The sequence below is a fragment of the Gobius niger genome, assembly GCF_951799975.1.
Source record: "Gobius niger genome assembly, chromosome: 20".
Taxonomy (NCBI): domain Eukaryota; kingdom Metazoa; phylum Chordata; class Actinopteri; order Gobiiformes; family Gobiidae; genus Gobius; species Gobius niger.
The window spans coordinates 6,818,317-6,846,151 of NC_136871.1; the positions used below are offsets into that span (position 1 = coordinate 6,818,317).

The following is a 27,835-nucleotide window of genomic DNA, read 5'->3' on the forward strand; positions in this document are numbered from 1 at the left end:
ATGTCCGTGATCGAGAGGATAGACTGGAGGGTGAGTTAAGCTTTTTTTCCGTTTTACTGCTGGGCTCGTCTCCACAAGCCTGCAACGCTTTTGAACATCTTGGAACATCTTAGCTGTTTTGTTTTTTTTACCCTTGCTTAATGAAATATCACTATTGCAATAAAAGGGCGTGTTATGTCAAGAGGATTTTTTCTCGTTTTGCAGTTTAGATAAATTGTCGGTGTTTTAACGTGGTTTTAATGCAACACAACGATGCAACAACAGCCCTTCTCTGATGTCAATATGTATCATTGGAAAACTGTTTATTTAGGCTATTAATATGGACATATACCAATGGCTAACAATGACCAGATTCGTTGTTTTAAGCATACATGTTTAACCCTTATTGTAAATTATCTCTATATTGGCCATGTCTAACTAAATGCATTACTGAATAACAAACACCATATATCATCTGTAATTAAAACGAATAGAGTCTAAAATTGCACATGACTCGGAGTACCACCTGAAGAAGCCCACATATCCCACCAGTGGCGCACAGTTTGAGAACAAAGTTGATCTAGACTTCTGCGACCCCCCCAAAAAATACAGTTATATTAAAAATGAACAAGTCTTATGAAACGCAAGCATCTGTGGTAGTTAATTCGAAGCATTTAATTTGCCCAGATCAGTGTAATCCTTTCACCTACTGTGTATAGAAAGGATCCGTTTGTCAGACGCAGTGGCCTGTGATCGGAGTGACAGGCTGCGCATCCGGACGGTCCCGAGCAGCAGCAGTGTGAGGCCAAGCGCGATTAACTCCCTTAAGGCCCGCGTCCTTCTGCCTGCGCGTTTGTGTCTGCTGCTCCAACGAAAAAAAAGAAAAAAGAAAAAAAAAGCCCATAACATTTAATCCGAGCGGGAGCGATTTCCTTCTGCTTCGCATCACAACAAGCCGGGGACCAACGCGCACGAGATTACACCACTCGCCCCTGCGCGTCACCTGGTGTTTCCAAGTTTTGCATTTGCACGTCTAGGCTGTCAATAACGCTGCTTTTATCGCTAGGAAAAAGAGAAAAAAAAGAAAAATGTAAAGACTGCGCCAAAAAATACGCGTGCGTAAAACTTGAACCAAACCGTGTCAAATCGTAAATCTGTCTTTTACGCACTGACTTCTGTAGATTTTTATCACGGCTTGGGACTGTTATAATCTTGTTTGAGTTATGACAAGGCTCCACCAGAGGGGTAAATGAGTGAAAGAAAAGACTCTCTTTGAGCTGCAGGGGTTTTGGAGAAGAGGACGCCGCTGCCAAGCCCCCGAGGCCTCTCTGCGGTTTTGAAAGCAGTCACCGCTTTGGAGACACCTGCGTTAAAGTGTCATCTTTGACTCAAACGCCAGCTACTCCTGTTTTCACAGCAATTATACGACTTTCTCCCTCTCCGACTGCCACCAATGGGCTGCACTTAGAGCTGTTGGTAATGTGCTCGTCCAAAGTTCTGCCCAGGGGCGGACTGGGACTGAAAAACGGCCCTGGACTCTGACCAGCCTGGCCCAAATTAGCGTAAATGCGACACTTCCACAAAGACGGTTTTTATAACCTCTTACCCCCTGTCACGCTGTCGCTGCGTTTTCGTCACATTTTTGTTGTTTTTTCATTACTTTTTTTGTGGGGTTTTTGCTGTGTTTTTTTGTGGATTTTTCATTGCTTTTTTCTTTGCTTTTTGTCTTGTTTTCGCCATATTTTTTGTCACTTTTTAGTTGCTTTTCCAGCACATTTTTGTTCTGTTTTCATCCTCGTTTCCGTCACTATTTTGATGCTTGCCTTCTGAGCTTTTAGATGTGGGTAAAGTTGGTTAAGGCGGGGGGTAAGAGGTTAAAGGATAAAATTGAGAGGACCGGTGGCCCTAGAGCCAGTGGCCCTTCTGTGCTCTTCCAGAATGGACATATGGCCAGTCCGCCCCTGGTTCTGCCTATAATGAATAATCCGCTTTCTGAAAAGAACATGTTGGAGATTTCACACAGCAATCTGAACCGAAATGGCAATTTTACATGAATTCCACAGTTTGGGAAAACAAAACAAAACATACAAAGCCAAATACATTTTAAAAAGCGAAATTATTTTGGCCTTCTACCGTATAAATGTCCTAAAGGTTATGAGTCGGCTAATTCATAGCTAAAGCCTCATAATAATCAACCTCTCGTATTTGGTCATAAGGCATTAAATTGTGTGTAGCACTAGTACATAAGTAAATTGTATCAACATCAATTATACATTTCTCAATTTGTTTGTCAGGGCTGGGTACTGTTAAACGATACAAGTAGCCTATGATATAGAGAAAAAGAAGTTTAGGTATAGGCTTCTACTTTCTAATCGAAAGCAGGTTCAGAAAATAAAATATTATAGGCCTATAACTAGAGACCAGGGGTGGACTGGGACTGAAAAACATCCCTGGACTCTGGTCAGCCTGGCCCAAATTAGCGTAAATGTGACACTTCCACAAATACATATGTTAACCTCTTACCCCCCGCCTAAACCGAGAGCATTTTCTCTAGTTAGGCTTTACCCAAATCTAAAAGCTTCTTGACTGGAGAGCTGTACACTGTAACGCCTCATTTGAAAGATAAAATTTGGAAAAATTATGGTACCTTTTGGCACGTTGTCGCTGCATTTTTGTCATGTTTTTGTTGCTTTTTCATTACTTTTTTTGTGGCTTTTTACCGTGTTTTCGTCACTTTTTTGTCACTTTTTCGTTGTGTTTTCATCTCTTGTTTTCCGGGGGGGGGGGGGGGGGGGGGGGGGGGTTCATGTTATTGTTGTTTTTTCATCGCTTTGTCATCATGTTTTCGTCACATTTTGTTGTGTTTTTGGCACTTTTTTTTATGCTTTTCCAGCACTTTTTTTTTTTGGATGCTTTTCTTTTAAGCTTTTAGATTTGGGTAAAGCTCGGTTTTGCCCGGGGGTAAGGGTAAGGTAAAGTGAGAGGCCAGACCGGTGGCCCTAGAGCCAGTGGCCCCTCTGTGCTCCCCTGTTAAAGACCATGTTTTGACGTCTGTTGGATCCTGGGAGCGCATAAAAGGAAGTTGCTTGTATCACCTGAAATACATGAAACTAATTTAAAAGGAAAAGGATTTGTTATGAAATAAATTAACATTATTGTTCTATTCTCTGGTTCTAGCTGACAAATGTTTTAGTATAGGTATCGACAATATCAGTCAATCTTTATTTTTCAGACTCAAAAAAAGTCCACAAGAAACATGAAAAAGAGACAGACAGACGAATAAAACAGGGAATTACTATAGTCCGTAGAAGCAATATATCTCCATCGCCTCCAAAGCACCGAGCTGTACCTGATACTGCTCTGGTCAGGCTGTCTAAAAACAATTAAAACTTCATTATGCGAGTCCATGAGTCTCATCATACATTTCTTATTACAGCATTTAGTGTGGTCACAGTATTCAGCAACAGCAGACTGGCACTTGCCCCAATATCGTTCAGGTATCGGCATCGTGAACCAAATAGGCCTATTGTTAAAGTACCGGTATCCAGGGGCGGACTGGCCATATGTCCATTGTGGAAGAGCACAGAAGGGCCACTGGCTCTAGGGCCACCAGTCCCGCCTCAACCGAGCTTTACCTAAATCTAAAAGCTAAAAAGAAAAGCATCAAAATAGCGAGAAAAAGAGGATGAAAACATGAGAAAAACACGGACAAAAAAACACAACAAAAAATGATAGAAAAAATAATTTAAAAAACAACAAAAATATGACAAAAATGTGGCGACGTGACGAAAAGTTTCCATCACTTTTGTAGGTCTTAGCTTTCAAATGAGGCGTTACATTGTTGATCTCCAGTCGAGAAGCTTTTAGATTTGGGTAAAGCCCAGTATTAAAAAAACATGAATCTAAAAGGAATTCCGTGGAGTATGGTGTGCCACAAGGTTCAATTTTGGGACCATTATTATTTATTATTTATATTAATGATTTTGCTTCTGTTTCTACGACCACCTTTCCCGCTGTTTTTGCTGATGACACCAGTCAAAAAAATAATAATAAAAAGCCGAACTGGGGAAAATGCACTCGTTAATGTCTAGGCGGGTGGTAAGAGGTTAAAATATGTATTTGTGGAAGTGCACAATTACGCTAATTTGGTCAGAGTTTTTAGTCAGAGTCCAGGGCTGTTTTTCAGTCCCAGTCCGCCAGCCTGTATCCAACTAAATGCAACAGTACCCAGCCCCAGCCAAACAGAGCCTATAACTGCGCAGAACTATCTTCACTGCAGTCATCATACGTTCAAGTCTTCAGTGTCGAGAGCTTATGGGAAAACGTTAAACAAAAAAACAAAAAAACACCGTCCGTCGTAGAGGTATGCGCCGCGGCCTGAGGCGTCTCGAGAAAACGTATAGACTGTACGTGGCCTCGCAGTCAACAGACGGACGGAGCCGTGATTGGACAGCTCCCCCGCCAATCAGCTGTTTTCTTCGCTTATTTTCCCCCCTCCTTCGCGCAGACGTGACGGCGCAACGGCGACGCCCACTCCCGCTCCGCTGCGCAGTCAGTTCGCTCCAGTGGGACTGAACATCTGTGCGCGCTGTCCAAAAGAGGGAGTCAAGTTTCGTCCTGAGCATAACCGTCCTGCACTTGGAGAAGAGAGGAGTGTAGCCTATATTGCGTGATTATTTTTTTCTTCTCTCTCTCTCTCTCGTTGGCAGCGTGGAGAGAAGCGCTCGGTCCTTCATCGCTTCACTTTTTTTTTGTTTTAACCCACAACTTTTAGGTTCCATGTCCACCGGGAGGCTTTTTCATTTTACGCGCCAGGATTAACCCCAAACTGCATTTTTTTTTTCCCTTTTACATTTGTTTCGGAAACGGAGCGAATCTGCAGAGACATGTTGTGGAAGTTAGCAGACAACGTGAAGTACGAGGATGACTGCGAGGTAAGGTTTGGTTTCGAGACTTGGAGTGGGAGAAGCCGTCGAAACGCCTTGACGCCAAAACATACTTTGCATTTGAACGCGCGCGACTGTGCTTAGCCGTGAAGTTTGTCATGCTAATGCGGCCCAAACTTAGGCAACCGTAAACATTAGCAAACAAAAAAACAAAAAAAAACGTGTACAAAAGACAACAAAGCGCCACGGGAGGCGGAGAGTGCGTATTTCTGGGACAAAACAAGAGTGAAGATGGCGAGATTAATGACGAAAGTTTGAAAAGCGTGGCCAAAAAAAAAAAAAAAAGTGCTTCGATTTTATGGTGTCCGAAATGCACACAGACTTAATGATAATAATAATAAAAAAGGCAATAATTTCATTGTATTTTACGCGGGACATTTGTTCGTTTTCCAGGAGCGGCACGACAGCAGCAATGGGAACCCCCGGCTGCCCCACCTGCCCGCGGTCAGCCAGCACCTCTACAGCCCGTCCCCCTCGCTCTCGCACTCGGCCGCCTCGGACTTCCAGCCGCCCTACTTCCCCCCCCCGTACCAGCCCATCTCCTACCCGCAGTCCGGCGACCCGTACTCCCACCTGGGCGACCCGTTCAACATCAACTCGCTGCACCAGTCGCAGGCGTCGAACCAGCAGCAGCCGTGGGCCGGGAGGCAGGGCCAGGACGGGCTCGGGGTGCACGGCCGAAGCGGGCTCGCGAGCCAGATCCTCGGCCTGGAGGGAGGCTCGTCCGGCGTGCGGAGGAGCGAGGGCTTCAGGCGGCCCGAGCTGCTGGGGACGCACGGGCACAGCATTGACTCGTCGGTGATCGGCGATAGTATGGGGATGCACGACATGGCGCACGGGCTCGACGACGTTCAGGTCAGTCCCAGTCGGGTTTAGGCGACTTTTTACCAGAATTATTATTATTGTTTGCTGATGATGTCACTAAAGGAAGATTTGTGCCATTTTTTTCTAACAATTACCATGTCCATAAAACAACCAACCGATTCGTCAAAAATAAAGATAATATTTTTTCTCGGCCAATTAAATTATCAGTAATTCTGTGCAGCAGAAGTGGTTAAGGCTGCTGCACATGTGACTCAACACTGTGCTGTGTTCAGAGTCATGAGTTCGTGCCCCAAATTTCCCCCTGTTGTTCACCCCCTTTCACCCTCGAATAAATCAGAATCAGAACTGTATTTATTGCCATTGTTTGAGAACAGGTGTAAAAATGTGGATTTTGTCTCAGTACAATTGTGCAATATAAAACATAAAACATAGAATTTAGAGAAAATATAAGATAAGAGCACAAGTAATAATCCTTTGAAAATGAAATGGACAAAAATGATATATAATTGTAGTAGTGCTACATTACCTATAGATATTTGACATTTCCGTTGCAATAAAAAAAAAAAAAAACACATTTAATCAGGAAAGTCCCTTGAGACCTTAAGATCTCTTTTTCAAAGGAAAAATGGCTAATCTAAAATGAACATAGACTTAAAGCCAATGCCTCTGTTCTGGCTGTGAAATAGACTTTCTCCTTTCATTCACTGTATCCAATTGTGATTTTACTTAAGATTTTTTTTTAGAATTTCAATAGAATTGCATTTTATATTATGTGTTAGGCCAATGTAATAATAAATAGGCAATATGCCATAAACAAATACGTTAATTCAACAAATATGGCATAAATCTGTTGGCCCCCGGGGAGGTTCCGACCCCCACGTTGAAGACCGTCACCAGAATAGGAGGCGTTATCTTCGCAGTAATAATTAGTTTCTCGTTTTGAAGTTGTTTTGGGGTTGCTATGTAAAACCAAGTGCCTCTTCGTGTCCACATAAACACCGCGCCGCACTTGCAGTCGCGTGTGCTTTAAGCGGTCACATCTTCATGCCGTCCTGCACAATTGTCGACGCACATTTCTTTAACAAGCACGTCTTTTTTTACCCGAGCTTTCAACTTAACTCCCTCTTCGTGTCCCTCTTTTATCTCTTTTTTTTGTGTGTGTTTTTTACAGCACGTCGATGACCACGGTATTATTATGGCCGATCAGACGGTTATAAAAAAAGGTAAGCGTGTGTTCTTCGTCTAACCATGTTGTCTAGAAGAAGAAAAAAACTGTTTTTGGAAAATTGCTCTCCGGGTTCCGTGCGACCATTTGTGCCACCGCATTAAGATGGGGGAGCAATTACCGGCGAGGGCTTGGAAATTTACCGTACAGAGTGTATTTTTTCCACTTCGAAATGTCAATTATTTTCTATAGCGGTGCGTCACGAGAGCAGGAGCCAGGCAGGGGCCCTTTCTATTCTGCACTTGCTCTTGCACACACAAAACCTAATCCCCAAGAGACGCACTTATCTAAGCTCGCCGTGATCCCTTAGCCTTTTCACTGGCAAAGGTGCTTGAAAGGATACCCAACGGCAAAAAAGGCAATCCTTTTGAACAAATGACAGGTGAGCTGACGAGAAATTGAGCAATCACCAATTCCTTTGAGCAAACTGCAGAGTTTGGTTATGAAGAATGCTATGAAGGAACGTCCCACTGAATCACTATTACCATTTTGGCAACACTATAATAACTAAGCCTTATTTACTCTTGAAGGAGCTATACCTGATTTTACTTCTAGAAACGGAATGAAAATTATTTTGCCCTCCTTTAGTGTATTGTGAACTCAAACGTTTGCAGTGTGCATCAAATTATAAAACATTTGTATCCATTTTATGAACTTTCAAGCTATTTTTGCAGCATTTTTGTGAAAGTGACCCATGCAAGTTGTGAAATTTGCCTATAAACTCGTCCCTGTAAAGAATGTGGATGCTACAAATACATTAGGGAAAGTTAAGAATGAGTTTGGACCACAACTAGCATCTTAGTTTAGTGGCTTCCCCTTTCATTGTTTGCAATCAGAAAATTTGGTACAGGGCCTTTAATAAATGATGAGTTAAGACTTAAGAATTAAGACTTAATAACTACTTTACAATAAATAAGTGACGTGTGTGAAGAGCAGTTCATTAAAGCTGAGGTACCTGATTTTTCCTGCTCAAAAAGGAAATGTTTAGTTTTGGCCCAAACTAATTTACAGCTGTCACAATCCCTCCTGCACATCTGAATTGTTCAAATCAGTCTGTGTGTTTCATGCCCATGCACAGCGGATTTAGATTCTACTTCCAGCTTCTATCGCTCAATAAAAAATTGAGGGAAGAAAACAAAACTGTTTTTTGCTGTGTTTACAATGTACTCTCTGGTGGCAAAAATACATTTTACTTTACAACAACAAAAAGTCAGGTACCACAGCTTTAAGTAGTGAAGTAGATTTATTACCTGTGAGTCACACTTAACTAATGAAGTGCTCATGATGAATTAAGTGTTGATTCATCATTTATTAAGGCTAAATAAGGTGTAGTTGTCAGTACTCGACATTCTTACTTAAGTAAAAGTGCAGATGCAGGACCAAAAAAGTATGTGATAAAATGTGTACTTAGGTTAAAGCACAAAAGTATGCATTGTAATGTATTTAATAGTTTTTTGTGCAGGATGTTTCAAAATCATTTGAATCAAACCAGGTCTAAACGAGTAAACCACTAAACCAGGTCAAAAACAGGAACTAAACCAGGTCTAAACCCGGACTAAACTAGGTCAGGACTAAACCAAAGCGTCTTTGAGTGTCCAGAAAAGCGCTATATGAAACTGATGTATTATTAGCATTATTATTTATATTATGATTATTATTATTATTATCAAACCAGTTCATCGTAAAGAGATCACTTTGAAAATAAAGCACTTTTACTTTTAACCCAATTTAAAAATGTAGTGAAGTAGAAAGTAAAAATCTAAAATTTGTACTTTTTGTTTAGTTACTTTCCACCACTGGTAGTTATTATAAAGTGTTACCATGGTTGTAAGCAGTTTGTTCACAGATACCGATACGATGAATAACAGTAGAGTCGCTTTTGGCACTAAAAGTGACAGTAATCTCGTCTGTTTTCTTCAATTGTGGCACAAAGTTTTATTCAAAAAGAAAAAAAAAAAGAAAAAACTATCATAAACTTTTTAATTGAAACCTGCGCCTGAGAAGCAACTTCAAACAAAAAACCTCCATCAAAACCCCATAACTCCCACCTGTGTTGAGCAACCACGGGACGCAGGGTTTTTGCTGCAGCTCGTTTGCAGGAAACGTGGCGTTGGCCGTAAAGCCGAGCCGTTGCCGGGCGCTGGGAGGGGCGTGTCGTCGGTTTGCATGGGAAGAGGCGCTCCGGTAATGTGTCCGGGCACGAACTGTTTTCAGTGGGATCCGATTGCTCGCAATTTATTAAATTTGACTCACACCGAAGATCAGCGCGCTAACGTCTCACCCGCAGCCGAGCACGAGAGCTGTGATTCATGGCCGTTTTTTTTTTATTGACACATCAAAAAGCGCTGGGTTACGTTTGCATGACTAATTTCTTTACCGTCAGTGTTTTTTTGTTTTTTTTTATGACCTAACTGACATTGCAGCATAATGTACCGCTGATAACTTTAAAATGCTGCAGAAAGTTGAAATCATATGAATGGGGGTTGCAAAGTTAATCACATTCAATCAAAACTGAAATTAGAATGGATGCAAATTGCTAAACCTCTTACAAACGTGTTCTGTTTAGCTTCAAAATAATCAATTGCACATTTTCCTTTCAGCTCCACTTTGTAAATGATTTTGTTCCTTATGCTGGCACCCCACAAAGTTGTAATTCAATCATATGTAGCGATTACCTGCACAATATGAGTAAAAAATAGGCTTTAGATTAAGGTGTGTTTATTAAAGGCACACTGTGTAACATTTTGGGCTATACTGTTCAAAACATGCTCCTACTGTAATGACCAGCTCGACACAGAAAATACTTTTACTGCAGGAAATAATCAAAGAATGGATTTGGATGAGAACCTAACCTGCTCAAATTCTCCTGACTTTAGTCACATCGCCATGGAGACGAGCTGGAGACGCACCCAATCCCGATTAAGTTATGTCACGTCTTAGGAGAGCAGCAAAATCACATGTTTGTTTGAGGTGTTTTTCAATGCTGAAAATATCTGTCATAAAATGAAAGCTTGTATTTCAATTTATTTTTTGGGGGTAAAATTCTACGTGGTGTGGCTTTAAGCATTAATAAGCATAAGTAATAATTTCAGGGTTAAAGCCACACCGCGTAGAATTTCACCCAATAAACAAAATTGAAACACAAGCATTTATTTCATGACAGATATTTTCAGCATTGAAAAATAATGTACAAACAAATTTAGATTTTGCTGTGAGCGGCTCTGCTCTCCTCAGACATGACTGTAACTGTACCGGGAGTGGGTGCGTCTCCGGCTCGTCTCCATGGAGATGTGATCAAAGTCAGCAGAATTTGAGCTTTAAAAAGTTTAAGTTCTCATCAAAAGTAATAGCATTTTCTGTGTCGAGCTGGTCTCTAGGAGCATGTTTTGTACTGATGGCAACAGTATAGTCCAAAATGTTGCGCAGGGTGCCTTTAAGGTAAGGGTTAAGGTTAAGGGTTGGCTATGAGTGAGACGTATAAGTGTATTATTAATGACTTATTAGTAAGTTAACAGATAAAAGTATAATAAGCAGTGTGTCAATACTTTACAAGCATATTATTAAACATATTAGTACCTTATTAATACTTAATGAGCACACTTTAATATAAAAATACCATAATGACTGACTTGAATATTGCGATTTCAATGGCACTGCGATATTTTACAAAACTATTTCTAGTGTGTTCCATCAAATTGAATCAAACATATGGAGCAGTTCATCTTTTTCAGCAAATTGTGTCAAAACAAGAGTAAAAAAAAAACAAGGGCTTAAAATTGAACAAATTTGAAAAAAATGATGATTAAAACTGAACGCCATGAGAGATTTCCCCCCAGGATCTCCTCTCTACAGTATATTGTGGAATCGTGCGATATTGATAAAGCATTACCCATTAGCGCAATCGTCATTGTGTGAAATATGAAAAATCTAATCCTTTTTTTATTACTATATAATCCATTGAATTATTTAAACCTATTATTAACCTGTTATTTAAAAACACCTCATGAACACAACAGACTGTCTCCTCTGGCTACATTTCACAAACAAACCGGGCCAGTCTGGTAGCGCGGAGTCATCGCCGATGCCTCATTATAGTTCCCATGCTCCGGGGCGCGCCAAGGGCCATCTAGGTTTCCCCTTTTGTAAACAATAGCATGTCATTCCCAGCCGAGTGCCACGGGGAGGAGACTGGAAGGCGGCACTTGTGCACGACTGGGACTTTCTGTGCAAAGGCTAAATCGCGAATTCGAACGGTTGCACTTGACAAGTTCTTCTAGTTTATAACAGGGATAACTTTAGCAATTGCGTTTAAACTCCTTGGAAAATAGCGGCATTGCTCAACTATTATCTTTGCAGAAGCTCAAAAGTTGCCTGTTTGTTTTTGGAATAGCGACATTTTCTCAAGAGATAAAATAGGCACTGTTTTGTTTTGTTTTTCTTCATCTATAGCATTAAAATGTAGCATTTGGACATTATAAAGCATTAAATTTGACATGTTGCCAACTGTATACACTTATTCAGAGGGTTGTTTCTCTGTGTAGCACCAGATAATTATGCAATTTCTCCATCTGTGAGATCAATAAAGTATCATCTTATCTTATCTTAATGCAATAGTTTAGGTCTGCGGTTCCCAAAGTGGGGGGCGGGACACTGAAGACATTATATTCTTAAGTTTCTGACATTGTATTTGATGTTTGATGATTGAAAACAGCATATTTTAGTGAAATCAAGCCAAATATCAAATTTTAGCATCCCAACTAGCATCATTCACCTCTTAACCTCCACCTGAACCGAGCACATTTTCCACAGTTTGGCTTTACCCAAATCTAGAAGTTTCTTGGATGATAAAACAAACAAAAAAAGGTGACAAAAACATGATGAAAAAGCACCCAAAAAAAACGCCACTAAAGAGCAACGAAAAAACGCAAAACAGCAACAAAAGAGCAAGAAAAACGTGCCAGAAAACGTGGCAAAAAGAATCAGCAAAGCATCAAAAAAAGAGACAAAAAAAGTCTTCAAAAATGTGACGAAACCGCGCCAAAAACTAAAACGTTACAGCCAGTTTTCTGTCAAATGAGGCATTACAGTTACCCTCCAGTCTAGAAGCCGAACTGGAGACTATCACTTGATTAAAGTGACAGTCTGTAAGTTTACAAAGTGAGGAGAGTGAAATTTGAAAGACAACAATCATATTTCTCCTCTCTGGAAGCAGAAAGCCGCTCCTAGTTTGCAAAATGAGGAAAGCAGGAACAGAATTTTCAAAAGTAAACAATTAAGCTCCTCCCCCTCCCTCCTGATTAGTCCTGACAGGCCGGTCATAGTCATATCATATTCGTCTCGTTGGTCGTTGGCTAAAATAAAAAAACAGAGTAATTGTTATTAAATATTACTTATGGTACTTCAAATTTCAGACCCAGTTGGTCAATTATATACAATAACAATAAAACATTTCAACTAACAGACTATCACTTTAAGGCGGGGGATAAGAGGTTAAACCAGATTTTTAATGTGTGGCGCATTATTTTACAGAAGTGGCTCCCGAGTTGTTGGTTGAGTGATTCTGTGCTTCGCGGCCTGAAAAGTTTGGGAAACCCTGGTTTAGTCGCCTTTAAAAACATGTTCCGAAGAGCTGGGGGATTCTTGTGTCAGTTTCGCTGTAAAATAATGTAAACCAATGTCACAATTAGACACATTTCTTCCACCCCATAAAAGTCATTCAGCCCTATTTTTGTCTGTGATTCTTGTCTCAGTATTAGGTCTGCGCGGTGCCAGAAACCTTGATCGCATTCAGAGGACTTATTATGAGGGGGGCATGCTGGCGGGTGAGGACTGAGATAGCTTTCCTTTTGTATGTACGTAGTGTGGTGTACGCGGTGTGCTGTTTGTTCGTCATCGTGAGTTTGTTGTGATAAAGTTTGCATCCGTGGCATCCGGTTTGCACTTCTTTTTTTTTCTTTTCTTTTGCTAAGTTTGTGGTTTTGGTGTTTGTCGATGGTGTTTTGGCATGAGGGCATTTCACTTGTACCAGCGACTGGTGTTTGGTTTGGGAAGGCGGCGCGATATTTCAAAGGGCCGCAGTAAGTTTCCCGTGTTTTGTAGACATTGGGTTTACACCGTTTGTCCCGCGTAACACACACCCACACACGCACACACACACACACACACACACACACACACACATGCACTTGTGCTCTTGTTGTTACACCCGTCAAACAGAGATGGACTAGGGCACATCCACAGAGAGAGCGAAGCAAGTGTCATTGCACAACCACTGACTCATTTGGTTTTCTGTGGCTGTAAGACAAGACAATCCTGTCGTCTTTATTAGAGGTTTTCCTTAGGCCGATGCCGATTTTTGAGGATTTTTATTGGCTATAATCCTGTAAAAACATAAATACTTGGACACGCCAGCAAAGGCCAATTTTATTTTATTACTTTAGGTGATTCAATCATAGTTTTTGTCCAAGCTTCGATTATTGTTGTTAGCACTAGCGTGATGCCATTAGCATTAGCATACTGTTGCTAGCCGCGACATTTTGCTTGGGTGCATAGTAAGGCTGAAAGATATATCGTCATCGTATCGATATCGAGATATGAACTTTCAAGATATTAATATCGGAAAAGCAACGATATATCGTTATCGTATCAATATCGAGATATGAACATTCAAGATATTAATGTCGGAAAACCAAATATATATCGTTATCGTATTGATATTGAGATATGAACATTCAAAACATTAAAATCGAAAAGGCAAGATCATCAATATAACTGCACTCATTTGTATTATGTTTTTATTTTTCTGAAAAATGCTTAGTTTTCACCTAACCCATAGTTATATCGTATCGATATCTCGATATCGATGTGATATTGAAGGATACTGGGCTGGTGCCTAATCTTCATCAATAGAAGTCGGGGAACATAGGGCTGACCCCATTTTGGGCGGCGATCAAAAATACTATTGCAGAGGTTAAAACTTCTCCTGGTTCTAACTTGTAGCTCACCAGTTTCCATTGCGATGTTTCACTGTTCAACGGAGGCCAAGGGAGTTGTGGGAACACTCGTTTTAAAGCCTTGACTTTGGTCTTTCCAGTGCACAAAATTATTTAACATTAGTCTGACATCTCATTATTCCGAAAATCTACCATTGAGTAGAGGTGCCACTAGTCCGACATGTCTAACCCAGTTGTGTTGTGGATTAGAGATTAGAGAGCCATATACAACCACTGGCCCTAACCTTAATGTCAGTGGACTCTTGCCTGAACCTAATTTTATTTTGAAACCCCTACACAATGGGACATTTTCGGAATAATCAGACTTCGAACTAATGGGCCGACCCCGCTCAGCCCAAGCTTTCATTTGTTATACCGTACTTATCGCTCGATTTACCCAGAAGTCACTTGCATCCAGTGACATCACCAACCCGACAACTTCAACTTCGCTCAGTCTTGTCTGTTTCCTTTTTCCAGGACCGGTCTCGCTGCCCAAAGGAAACGCCGTGGGCCTCCCCTTCCAGAAAGAGTCCCTGCTGGGGATGGTCTCCAACCCCACTGAAGTCTTCTGCTCTGTCCCGGGACGCCTCTCTTTGCTAAGTTCCACCTCCAAATACAAAGTGACCGTGGCGGAGGTGCAGAGACGCCTGTTGCCGCCCGAGTGCCTGAACGCATCGCTGCTCGGCGGAGTTCTACGCAGGTGAGACGTGATTTATTGATTTATTTTGAATGCTGTCACGACTTGGCAGTTGTCTATTACTAGTTTTATTGAAACTATCTGCTATCAGCTATGTCTCCGGCTACAATTACGCTTTTGATTTGCACATGGCAAATCAAAACATACTGGAGTCTCTTTGTCCCGGTGGAACAATGCAGCCGTCTCGTGATCTGGTTTCTGTGTTGAGCAATGGAAATTATTGTTATCATTAAAGGTGCTAAACCTATTTGTGATTTGTTGTTGTGTTGAATTTACGTTGCTTCTTGCTCCTTGGTATTGCATTCATCAGACATTTGATGAAAAATAGAGACTGCTGTGTTGTGTCTGCAGCACATTATGGATTATTATTACTATCATAAACCCGGAAGAAAGTGTGACTATAGCAAATGGCCAGATGCAGGATCGTTGTTGCGTAATGTGCTTGTGAACTCATCCCTTTGAAGAAACAGCTTGTTCAGAACAGAAAGTTAGCATTTAATTTGGACGGCAAATAAAAACAGTACAGGTGAAACTCGGAAAATTAGAATACTGTTAAAAAGTGCATTCATTTCTGTTGTTTCCAGCTTAAACTGTGAAACTAATACATGATAAACTCATTACATGCAAAGTGAGATATGTCAAGCCTTTATTTGTTATAATTTTGATTATTATGGCTCGGCTTGTAAAAACCCCAAATTAAAAATCTCATAAAATTAGAATATTTTGAAAATGGTAAGCCACAATCATCAAAATTATAACAAAGGTTCGACATATCTCACTTTGCCTGTAATGAGTCTGTATCAAATATTAGTTCACATTTTAACGATATTCTAATTTTCTGAGTTTCACCTGTAATTTAAGAAGCTGCCTTGTTCACACTTTGAAAACAGAGGAAACATTTTATTCCCCTTAGGACAGGGGTGCCCAAACTGCGGCCCGGGGTCCAAATGCGGCCCTTAGACCAATTTTTGGTGGCCCTCAAGCTTCTTGTTGAATTGGCTAACATTGCCACGGGTAACATTTTAGCCTAAAATAAAAAAAATGTGAGGCTGAGCTGTGTTTTTTTGGCTCTTAAAGGGGCTAAATGCACGTTAGCCATTTTATACTCACTACTGCCACCTCAGGTCATACCCGAATTAACACCTTTTTGAGTGACAGTGCAGGATTTTAGAGGCAGTTGTGGTGAACAGGTCTGGGCTCATTCTACACATTAGGACATTGTTGGAACATGTAGGGGGAGGATAATACATAATTTTGAAATTTTTAAACTCTGTATAGTCCCTTTAAAGGGAGCAGATGCAAGTTGGCCATTTTATTCGCACTACTGCCACCTCAGGTCATACATGTAATTGCACCTTCTATATTAAGCTCGTGCATGATGGCACTTTGAACAGCTTTTTGAGTGACAGTGCAGGATTTTAGCGGCATAAAATACTTAGTTTTAACATTTTTAAACTCCCTGTAGTCCCTTTAACACTGTGTAAGCTGTAATATGTGGCCCTCCATGAAAAAGTTTGCTTTAGTAAATTAAATTTATAATGTATTGTCCTGCAGGGCTGTATTGCAGCTTATAAAATGCCGAACACAGGCTAAAAGTATTGCTTATTGTCACAGTTTTCCACCGCTTTATTGTGGCATGATGCTTTGTTACACCACAGCTGGTTTCGGGACTAGTTACAACAATGAAAATACGTTTTACAATTTCTCTCTGTTGCAGTTAAACAGGTCAAATTAGATAAGATGAGACTTAAAGGCACTGTGCTGATTTTTTTTGTTTTTTCTTATTCCTAGCTTCCTACGTTCTTCACCGGGAAGAGCTTTTCACAACTTGCAGCACCACTTTTTACCGGGTCACTCGCCTGCAAGTTCATGAAATTGATACGAAAGGAGGACACGACAAATTGTGTTCCACTAATATAGAAAACAAGGCCTTTAAGTCTTTATATCATTTCTACCTGTTTAACTGTTACACTGCATCCTTTTGTCTAGCTTTGTATCACCATCACTTTGGCTTTAACCCCGTGGAGCAGCCTTTTCTAAAAGCACAGCGTAATTTCAGCTCTGTTTAGCCTCATCAGGGTTTTGTTTTTTTGTTTTTTTGCGCCGAACGTTCGTGACATTCTCTGTGTGGTCTGCAATTTTGGTTGTACGCTTCCTCCGAGGATAGGTTACAGAACCGCTCTGTCTCCGCGAGTGGGTCCTTTTGGTGGGCGCTTTCTTTTTTTTTTTCTTTTTTTTTATGCGTTCAACATTGCTGGCTTCAACCCCATCGCGAGCGGTCGACCTCTCGGCGCATATGTTTGCAGAGCAGCCCCGTTTGGATCGGCCTTGAGGATTTCCGAAAAAAAAAAAAGTCGGTGTTAATGCTTGGAGTGCATGTTTTCCACTTCCCATGCGCCCGGGCTCATGCTGATCGAGACAAATGTATTCACAGTTTGAAGTAGGTCATATCGGCGTAGTAGAGGGATCGTTAGCACAAGGGGAGAGGGGGGGAAGTGTGTGTGTGTGTGTTTGAGGGGGGGGGGGTCGGGTCGCCTTCCCAAAGACGCTGCTTCTCTCGCCCGCCCGTGTGCTAAAAGAGCTTGGCCTCCACTCATGCGGAAAACTGAATCAGCGACGGCAAGTGGAGAGTTTAAAGCGCCTTTTTTGCTGATTTGTCTTTCATGCCGATTATATATTTTTTTGAGGTCAGAAGATCGTGTCTGATTTTGCTGTTGTTGAGTCGAATTCTCATTCATAAAAGATCTGTGGGCGTCGAGTTCGTTCTTGGCCTCTGTATCAAAACATTGAAGATAAGAATTATTAATGAAAGTTGTGGATTTGCTAAAAACATGGAAGGATATCAGCAGACCACATTTTCAGATAACATCATCATCTTATCTAATAATCTTACTGATTTTTGTAAGTGTCTTATGGTTGATCGGGGGTAGCATGGGTCACTGCTCAAATCTGATTGGGCGCCCCATTCAGCGGGGCTGAGGCAGTATAATGGGGTTCATTTCACTTTACAGTCAAAAGGTGACCCAACAATACACGTACAGGATTACTTAGCCCTCTTAAGACTAACTCTGATAGTGTTTTAATAGTATTAGGGTTAGGGTTGCATCTGCGGAGAAGCGCCCGTTCTAAGGGTTAGATACCTCAGGTAAATGCCGTATGAATTTGATATGTTGGTAGTTTAGAACGCCAAATAGATTTTTTTTTTTTTTTTTGGAAAGAACTAGACAAAGTGCTCAGGAAGTCAATGACGAAATTAGTTTATGGGAGGAGGGTGCTCTTTGGTGTTTTGGGAACTAAAACTCAAAAGAAAAACAAAAAACCAAGGCACTCCTCCCACATCATACGCCTTTATTATACTGGGCTGATGAATCTTACTTTTTTTTTAAACATAATGCTGATTTTCTTCCACTCGGTTCGGCTCCAAATAAGCCTTGTCACTTCTCGACAAAGGCTTGTTTGGAGTCGATACTCTGTTTTACTTTTATGTTTGTTTTTTTACCCGTCTAGTAAAGACAACACAAATTCTGAACGTCTTTAACTAAATTGAAGTCCATATTCAAGCTACATTATTAACATCACATGACCATAAGGAGCGCCCTAATCTACAGTAGTCACCCTCCAGTAAGGAGTTTTAAAGTGAAAACAAACTTCAATATCATAAAGATGACCTGGAAGCACGACCTTGTTGTTGTGACAACATCAAACCGAGCAACATGAAGGCTCTTTGGGAAAGCTTGGATGCTTTTACAAAGTATACTGTAAAGTATAGTAAAAGTATACTAAAGTGTAATATCACAGCAAAAGACAACCGCTATTTTATGAATAGGGTAATATTCCAGATATATAACACAGATGTGATCTGTCGTAACACTTCGTCATTACTGCAAAGCACACACAAGGCTTGCCTAAAAAAGAAGCACCAACATTGCTTATCCCATGCAGCATCCTGGGATAATGTCAGGATTTACCCATGTCCCTTCGCTATTCTTATGTGTGAATAGGGCTTAAAGAACAGCTTGATTTTCTCGTTTCTGGCTCTCACAATCCATCCTGCACATCCAAATTAATTATAGGCACGTTTCATACACATGTACAGCTTTGAGCGGAGGAGACAAAGGAGGGGACCACCACTAAAATAAATTGCACTAATCTAGATTCTACTTATATCTTCCATCGCTCAATAAAATGTTCCGTGAAGACAATGCAACAAGGATTTTTTTTGCCGTGCTTACAACATACTCTGTGATGGCAAAAATACAATTGAAAAAGTCGGTTACCTCAGCTTTAAGTGAAATGTGTTTTATTCAAGGCTTTTCTCGGCTCGGTGCCACCCCAGCATAACCTCAATGAAAAATAGTCTATGCTCGGCCCTGCTGATATTGACAACATGTTGGCCTTCTAATGTGTGTGTGTATTTTGAATTCTATTTCCTGTTTCTGTTCTGTGTGACTCTTTTATCGTGTGTCAAAAAGCAACAACAGCTTCCGAGGCGTGACTCTGGATTTTTTTACTTCTCGTTTCTAGGGCCAAGTCCAAAAATGGCGGCCGGTCGCTTCGGGAAAAGCTGGATAAAATCGGGCTGAACTTGCCTGCGGGGCGGAGGAAGGCAGCCAATGTCACTCTCCTCACCTCTCTGGTTGAAGGTATGACATGTCACTCAAAACATTGCACATTTAATTGCAGTTCGCACACACTGGAATGCAGCTTTAAGGCGAGAAGATCGTGGGAACGGCGGCCACTTCATATATTATATTGTACCGTAAACACATTCCCGAAATAACACACATTTTGAACATCATCACCCATGCAGAGAGACTTCCTGATCTCCATTCATTTGGAGTTGATTTACATGCAAAGCAAACAAGCCATACCTTCATTTTGTTTCGCCTTTCGTTCAAGAGGATTTTCAGGTTGCATTTTGTAAAGATGATTATGAAACAGTTTTTCTTTCAAACTCTTAGCTTCATGTTTTACAATAACGTCCAGCATTTATGATCCATGTTCTAACTTTGTCCAGGTTGTAAATAAGAAAATAAAACAGGGGCCACTGTGCCAGGAGAACAGCAAGGCAGTCACTCCACTGCAGACGGCATCGCGTCATAGAAGGGGGCGTGGCTTTGCCAAGGGGGAAAACACAATCTTTTGGGAAGCACAATTTTTCACTCTTTTTAGCCATTTTCTGGCAAAATATAAACATGTTTATCACACACAAATAAAGTCAAGTCTAAATTGGGTTCAAATGTTTATACACAGCAGATTGTTCAGTAGAAGCGAAAAAACGCAGTCGTAGCTAGCTAGCACTAGCATTAATAATGATTATAATAATACATCAGACTTGTATAGCGCTTTTTTGGACACTCAAAGACTCTTTACATGGGGGATAAAACAAAACAAAAAGGGGGGTTTAGGAAAAAGCTAGTTTGAACAGGTGGGTTTTGATACTGATTTGAAGGTTGGTCAGAGTTTCTAATGGGCTGTGGGAGTGAGTTCCAGAGTGTGGGGGCGGCGATGGCGATGGCGAAGGCTCGGTCCCCCAAGGTCCGGCGGTTAGTGCGGGTGAAGGGAGTGAGGCGGTTGGAGGCGGTTGAGCGGAGGCGGCGGGTGGGTCGGTGTCGTTGCAGGAGCTCACTGAGGTCGGGCGGGGCCAGGTTATGGAGGGATTTGTAGGTGAGGAGGAGGAGCTTGTACTGAATACGATATTGAACGGGGAGCCAGTGGAGCTGCTGGAGGACGGGGGTGATGTGTTCTCTGGACCGGGTGTGGGTGAGGAGGCGGGGCAGCAGAGTTCTGGATGTATTGCAGTTTTTGGAGAGTGGTGGGAAGTCCGTAGAGGAGGCTATTGCAGTAGTCCAGTCTGGAAGTGATGAATGCGTGGATGAGGATTTCAGCTGTTTCAGCATTAGCATTAGCACGATGCTAACATGTAACATCATGTTAGCATTCTCCGTTATTTATGTATTTATGGGCTGTTGAAGCACTGCTCCTCTCCATGTCTTTGTATCCTTAGTTAGTAGAAAACTATATTCATAATTCTGCATTTGTTAAAGTAGTTTTTGAATTATTAGAGAAAGTTTAGATTTTTCTCCAAATTGTTTTTCCCCCTTAACTGTTTTCAAACATGACCATATATGGGCGAATCCAGATAGATACAGACGGCATCTCTGGAATCGCCCATATATGGGCATTTTTGAAAACAGTTAAGGGGGAAAACAATTTTCGAAAAACTGTATATTTTCTCTAATTATTCAAAAAATACTGTAACAAACGCTGAAATATGAACATAGTTTCTATTGAATAATGATACAAAGACATGGGGAGGAGCAAAGTGGTTCAACATCCCATAAATACATGAATAACGGAGAATGCTAACTTGATGCTACATGTTAGCATCGGGCTAATGCTAACGGTTAGCTAGCGCTTGCTACAACTGCCGTTTTTTCACTTCTACTGAACAATCTGCTGTGAGAAAATATCCAAATGGGCCCGATTTACACTTGACTTTATTTGTATGTGATAAATAAGTTGATATTCCACCATAAAATGGTAAAAAAGAGTGAAAAATTGTGTTTCACTAAAGATTTTATTTTCCCCCTCGGCGAAGCCACGCCCCCTTCTATAACGAGATGCCATCTGTATCTATATGCCATCTGTATCTATAATGCACGGCTCCTCGTTGTTTAATCTGCTTATACCACGGTTTTAGCACAAGTTTTTTTTAAATTTTGTTTTACTAGAAGCTGGTTCCAGCTCAGTTGTTTGTCGTAACTATGGAAACAGCTGCGTGATTGAACTGTTGCCAGACTAACTGCGGTTATAATGCACGCCAGTTAGAAATGGATTTCCCAGTAACCATGATATAAATATCACATCTCATGACATGCCACTGGCGAAAACCACTTATTTTGTACCTTTCAGTTAATATTATTTTTTTGTGCAAAGACGCATTAAGAAATAACCTCCATTAAAGTGCCAATGACATGCCAATGTTTTAATGCTTTTGAAAATATGACTTATTTAGAGGGATAGCATCAGTTACATAATTATCATTTTATTTCCGTGAAGCAGCAATTTTAAAGAACAGATGCTGTGAAGAAAAGTTATTTTCATTTTTAAGCTGCTGACAGGAAGTGACATAGATAGAGGTAAGGTTTGTCTCACTCATTTGCCATTGACTTCCCATTAACAGTTTGAAATTGTTTGCCTCTATCTATGTCACTTCCTTTCGGTGTCCAAGGAAGTGAAAATCTAAACATAAACTAAAGAAAGCTGGGTACAATCTTTAAAGCAGTACTAAGTAACGTGTTTACTTTAATAAATCCTTTTCGTAGTCCCTCTGGGGGTAATACATAAGTGTTAATGGGATGATTGGAGGGTCTTTCATCTCCCCCTGGTGTCTCTGGCCAGAAAACCATGTTTGCAACTTGACTGCCACCGGTCCGGAGAAAGCAATACACACTAATGGAATCACGAAGAAGAAGCTAACATGCTAATGGGCAAAGCTAACTGCGGGCTAACGTCACTTTAAACAGTATTTACAGCCAAGTTTGAGTTAAAAAAAAAAATTTCCATTGTATAATTGGATGCACAGTAACCCTCTCTCCCTTCGCCTTTCCTGTCAGCGTAGTATTTGCTCTCCAAGACAATTAATAAGTTAAAAAATCGTAACTTGCTACTACACCTGCAGTTGCGCTTATGGCCTCTAGGGGGAAGAGTTACTTAGTACTGCTTTAAATATAATTGTGTTAACTATGTTTGAGCAAAGATGGTCATATGCACTTAAATGATGAACACACAACAAGCTTTACGTTGAGCTCTAAAATAATGAATTGATCACATGTTACCACCAGGACAACAAGACTTTATTGCGATAAAACTATCATCTTACAGGAGCAGCATATACCTGCCCCGGGCCGCTCTTTAAAAAAAAAAAAATGGTCTGACTATTCAGTGCAGAGGAATGGCTACAGGCGTTGTGTTATTTAGAGACCTTCAAAGCTGAATTAGGTCTTGTTATCTCGCGCGCTTCCCGCCAGGAGCACCAGATGACCTTAAATCGTTCGCCTCTTAATAGCCGACTACATCCTCCGGTGACACGAGCGTCTATCAATAAGCAGTGTTGTTAGCACCGCGGGCTAACTCGAGCCAGCGTTTGCAGACATAAGCGGCATTATTAATATTATTATGGCCATGCAAGTCGAAACCACCCTGCAGACCAGAATCTATTCATCTCACTCGCGCTTCTGCCCCGGGGCGGGAAACAGGGGAACACATCGCTCTGTGGTGATAACGGCGCAATGTATCAGTGCCTGGAAATGTCAGGCGCCAAAGTGAAAGGATGATTGTGGATTCTGACACAAAATCCAGTCACGCTTAAAAATGTGCCATTAAAATGTCATCATGTGTTAAAGAAATGAATTTTTTTGATGTTGGGTGGATGCGGTGCGGCTTTTTGGTTCCCTAAAAAAGATTTCTAATTTACTGTAGCATTTTACAGGGGTGTATAGATACAGACGGCATCTCTGGAATCGCCCATATAAGGTCATGTTTCAAAACAGTTAAGGGGAAAACAATTTTGAAAAAAATCTAAACTAATTATTCAAAAACTACTTTAACAAATGCTGAATTATGAATATAGTTTTCTACTAAATAAAGATACAAAGACATGGGGAGGAGCAAAGTCGTTCAACAGCCCATAAATAGAGTTCGGGAATGTCCACAGTTATCATGGAGATCCGCCATCTTTGCAGCTGTTAGCATACATTTCCATAGACTAACATTAGCTAAAAACAGTATAAAGAGTGGAGAAATAACCAGTGGAACGACTCCGTCAGCTGCTGAGTTACTGCTGGTAAATACATCTAACACACTGTGGTGTCCAAGTGTTTTAATGTGAACAATAACTCCAGTATTTTAACTTTTAAAATCTCCATTAGTTTACAATGGCTGCTAATCCCATAATGCTTAGCGATATGGCGTCACATTCCCGAACTCTATTCACCTTATTCCGGAGGCTCGCGTGGGCGCCGCCATGAATTGTGCCCGCCCCTTTTCTCCTGTCAGTTAACATGGGACTGGAGAAGTCCACATAAAATCAGTTACTACACGAAGACAAAGCCGTTTTCAGGCCGCCCAGAGAAACGCTGCAGTGTCGACATGTTGGTGCAAATGAACATCGGACATTTTACACAAATCAATCGACTAAACATCAGATTTGAGCGGAGAATATTTTCCCTCGTTCTCCGATAAAATGAACGGGCTTCGCGCTCGACCGGAAGTGTCTGTACAACGGAAGTGCCGAGACAACGCAAAAAGTGGCAAAAGTGGGCGGGGCGGAATAAGGTGAATAGCCTGCATAAAAAAACGGAGAATGCTAACATGATGCTACATGTTGGCATCAGACTAATGCTAACGATTAGCTAGCACTAGCTACAACTGCGTTTTTTTCACTTCTACAGAACAATCTGCAGTGAGAAAATATCCATATCGACACAATTTACACGACTTTATTTGTGATAAATCAGTTCATATTCCACCAGAAAATTGTTAAAAAGAGGGGAAAATGGTGTTTCCCAAATGATTCAATTGTCCCCCTTGGCGAGGCCTCAAAAACGAGATGCCGTCTCTATCTATCAAAACATTTTTCGCACCACCGGGGAGTAATTAGTCATTCTAAGGCGCCACTAGCTCCAGAACCTGTCTTTCAAGCTTTGTGTTTTGATCTATTGCTGTTTTATTGTGGCATGTGAGACGCGACTTGTGCACCTTTGGCTGTTGTTGGCTCTATGCCAGGGGCGCCCAAACTACGGCCCGGGGGCCAAATGCGGCCCTAGACCAAGTTTTAGTGGCCCTTAAAGGGGCTGCAAGTTAGCCATTTTATACTCACTACTGCCACCTTAGGTCATATGTGTAACTGCACCTTCTATATTAAGCTTGTGCACCCGAAGTAACACCTTTTTGAGTGACAGTGCAGGTCTGAGCTCATTCTACACATTAGGACATTGTTGGAACATGTAGGGGGAGGAAAATACTTAATTTGAACATTCTCAAACTCTGTATAGTCCCTTTAAGCCTCTTGTTGAATTGGCTAACATTGCCAAAGCTAACATTTTTAGCCTAAAAAAATAACGCCATGTAAGCTTCAATATGTGGCCCTCTATGAAAAAGTCTGGACACCCCTGCACTATGCAAACTAAATTTGATTGACTGATAAGCACATAAATATGAGCATTCTCACAAACTTACATTTGTTTGTGCTCATTTAAGTGTTTTTATGTGTTATTGCTCTATACAGTGTTGTTTTCACGCAACTTTTAACTTTTTTTCCCCTTGCTTACGATTATACTTTGCATTTTGTTTGCTGTAATATCTAGTAGGGTGGTTCTCAACCGGTGGATCAGGACCCAAAAAAACAAATGACTATTATCAAGACATTTTATCATAATTTCAGGTTTAAAGGCTGATCTAATAGTAATTCAGTCATGATGTTTGGGGAAAATAGGGTATTTTGCATAGGACATAACAAATGCACTTTTTATTTGGGTCGTGGTTTGCCGTCCGAGAGCATAACTGTGGATCTTGAAGCCGCACTTTTCTCACGCTGTGTTCCTTCTCTCCTTTAAAGGTGAAGCTGTTCATTTAGCCCGAGACTTCGGTTACGTGTGCGAGACGGAGTTTCCGGCGAAGGCGTTAGCCGAGTACCTGGGCCGGCCGCACGTGGATCGCAACGAAGTGAACTCTCGCAAGAACATGCTCCTCGCCGCCAAGTGAGTGACTGTTTCGGATGCCTCTGTCTTTAATTAGCTTTGACAAACACGCCTCCGACATAGAGACGCAACGCACTTTCAAATGTTTCCAGGGCATGGCTGATTGTACGGAAGCTATTATTAAACTTTGCCCTCTCATTGTACTAATATGCCTAAGACGACTCTGAATCCTTAGCCTTAAGTTATTAGAACTTTGACACACCTGAGCACATGTGAGGTAATACTTTATACTCATCGATGTGCATCAAATTACGTAAAATGAGAAGTTTATTCAATGGTATTTTGTATATTTTTGCACAGGACGTTTAGTCTTTGACAATTACAAGAAAGACAAGTTCTGGAAAATAAAAAAAGAAAGAAAGCACTTGACAGCACAGTACTAGCATGGTAACTAAAAGTGTATGTATTACATGGTGAGTATTCATGGAAACCCATTCTGTCCTTAATTTCACGCACAGTATGAAGCAAAATTGCGATATCCGATAAGTGTCTTAAAGCGAGACACTGCAGGTGAATAGGGAAAAAATGTATATTTACAGATATCAATTTGAAACTTTTGCTGTCGATCACTGGCATAAATGTAAGAAAAAAATACATTGCAAGTTTCCTGCCATTTATCTTTTCATATTAGAACAAGGTGTTCTATCTGAATAATGGATAGAGCTACATTCAACTTTATGGTTTCATTTTATTGATGAATGAGTTACCAAGACGTTTTCAGAGGGGATTTTGGATTTCTTTTTTAGTTTAAAATAAGCTGTTCTTTAGTGGAAAAATTTGTAAATAATTAATTTTCGCCTTATTTTTTGACATTCAAAACTCAATAAATGGGGCTTAGGGATTAGATAATAAAAAATCCCTCTGAAAAAATCTTCCAAATATTGCTCAGTCCAAGGCTGGAAAATGTGAAGTCTTTAGGTCCTACTGACGTGGACATAGTGTCGCCACAATGACAGAAAAATGTGTTTTGAGAAAAAGGCCCTTGAAATTGTGTTCTCCCATATAAGTCTATGGGCAAACATTGAATCAGCGCAATATTTAAACATGTTATTGTGAAGATTAGGCATATTTTCTGTTTCCAGGTGAAAGTTTATATGTTCAGAGACCAATTTGGCCCAAAACCTGAAAACTGAAAAAATTGAGTTTTGCCTGTAGTGTCTCCCCTTAAAAAGATATTGTATTTTTTTTAACCAAATCATTTTAACACAGAACTTCCAATCTCTCTCTCCTCCATTTAAACCAAGCACATTTTCTTCAGTTTGGCTTTACCCAAGAAATGTCTTGAGAAAAAAAAACGAAAGAGGATGAAAACACAACAAAGAAACCACCAAAAAGTGCCGGAAAAGCCACAAAAGAGCAACAAAAAACACGACAAAAACGTGACGAAAACACGTCAAGAAAGCAACAAAAAGAAACAATGAAAAAGCTCCAAAAAACAACAAAAACACAACAACAAAAAAACGCTTCCACAACGTGACAAAAAATTATGATCAGTTTTGTGAGTCTTAGCTTTCAAATGAAGCGTCACACTGGCCTATAGGCTGTAAACTTCATCGAGAAGCTTTTAGATTTGGTTAAAAACGAACTGGAGAAAACACGCTCGGTTAAGATGGAGGTTAAGATGTTAAACACAAATCTTAACCTTAAAGGGGCTGGATGCAAGTTGGCCATTTTATACTCACTACTGCCACCTCAGGCCATATGTGTAACTGCACCTTCTATATTAAGCTTGTGCTTAATATAGAAAAATCATGACTAAAATGCAGCATTTTTCTTTGAATGAAAAAATATTTTTGTATTGTGCAGCCTTATTTTATTTCCCCTACAACCCTATGTGTCCTCAAAAACATGGATTATCTTGGTAACAATGTGGAAATAGGGCCATTCCCACTTTTTCACTGTTGCGCTGTATAGTTAGATTTACATGAAGATTATCCACATTTATTGCATTAAATGTCGAGTATTAGCGTCCATGCTTTTTATATGAGAATATTTTGTGACCTATTGCTCTCTCTGTGTGTGCTTTTGGGCTAAAGGAGCAAGTGAAACGTGAAAGTGTTGTCCCTCCATGTCCTCCTTTTGTTGCAATCTCTAAATAGCTTCGTTTCGTCCTCTTCAGGCAAATCTGCAAGGAATTCACCGACCTGCTCACCCAGGACCGCTCGCCCTTGGGTAACTCTCGCCCCGCGCCCATCCTGGAGCCGGGCATCCAGGGCTGCCTCACCCACTTCAGCCTCATCACCCACGGCTTCGGCGCCCCCGCCATCTGCGCCGCCATGACCTCCCTCCAGAACTACCTGAACGAGGCCATCAAGCAAGTGGACAAGATGTACCTAAGCAACGACACCCAGGGCTCCTCGGACAGCGGCAGCAAATCCTCCGACAAAATGGACAAGCATCGGAAATGA

At 40.9% G+C, this 27,835-nt stretch overlaps 1 protein-coding gene across 2 annotated transcripts; it reads left to right on the forward strand.

The window, feature by feature from the left end:
- On the forward strand, positions 1-27,835 carry tfap2c (transcription factor AP-2 gamma (activating enhancer binding protein 2 gamma); the record flags this gene model as incomplete). 2 transcript variants are annotated; one of them, XM_079579308.1, is made up of 8 exons in its annotated part: positions 1-30; positions 5,319-5,780; positions 6,922-6,973; positions 12,726-12,797; positions 14,445-14,667; positions 19,189-19,307; positions 25,286-25,427; positions 27,547-27,835. In XM_079579308.1, the coding sequence occupies 8 exons, from the start codon at positions 1-3 to the stop codon at positions 27,833-27,835; spliced, it is 1,389 nt and encodes a 462-aa protein (XP_079435434.1). The 2 variants fall into 2 exon arrangements, with proteins under 2 accessions (XP_079435434.1, XP_079435433.1); XM_079579307.1 differs by lacking the exon at positions 1-30 and adding an exon at positions 4,866-4,913.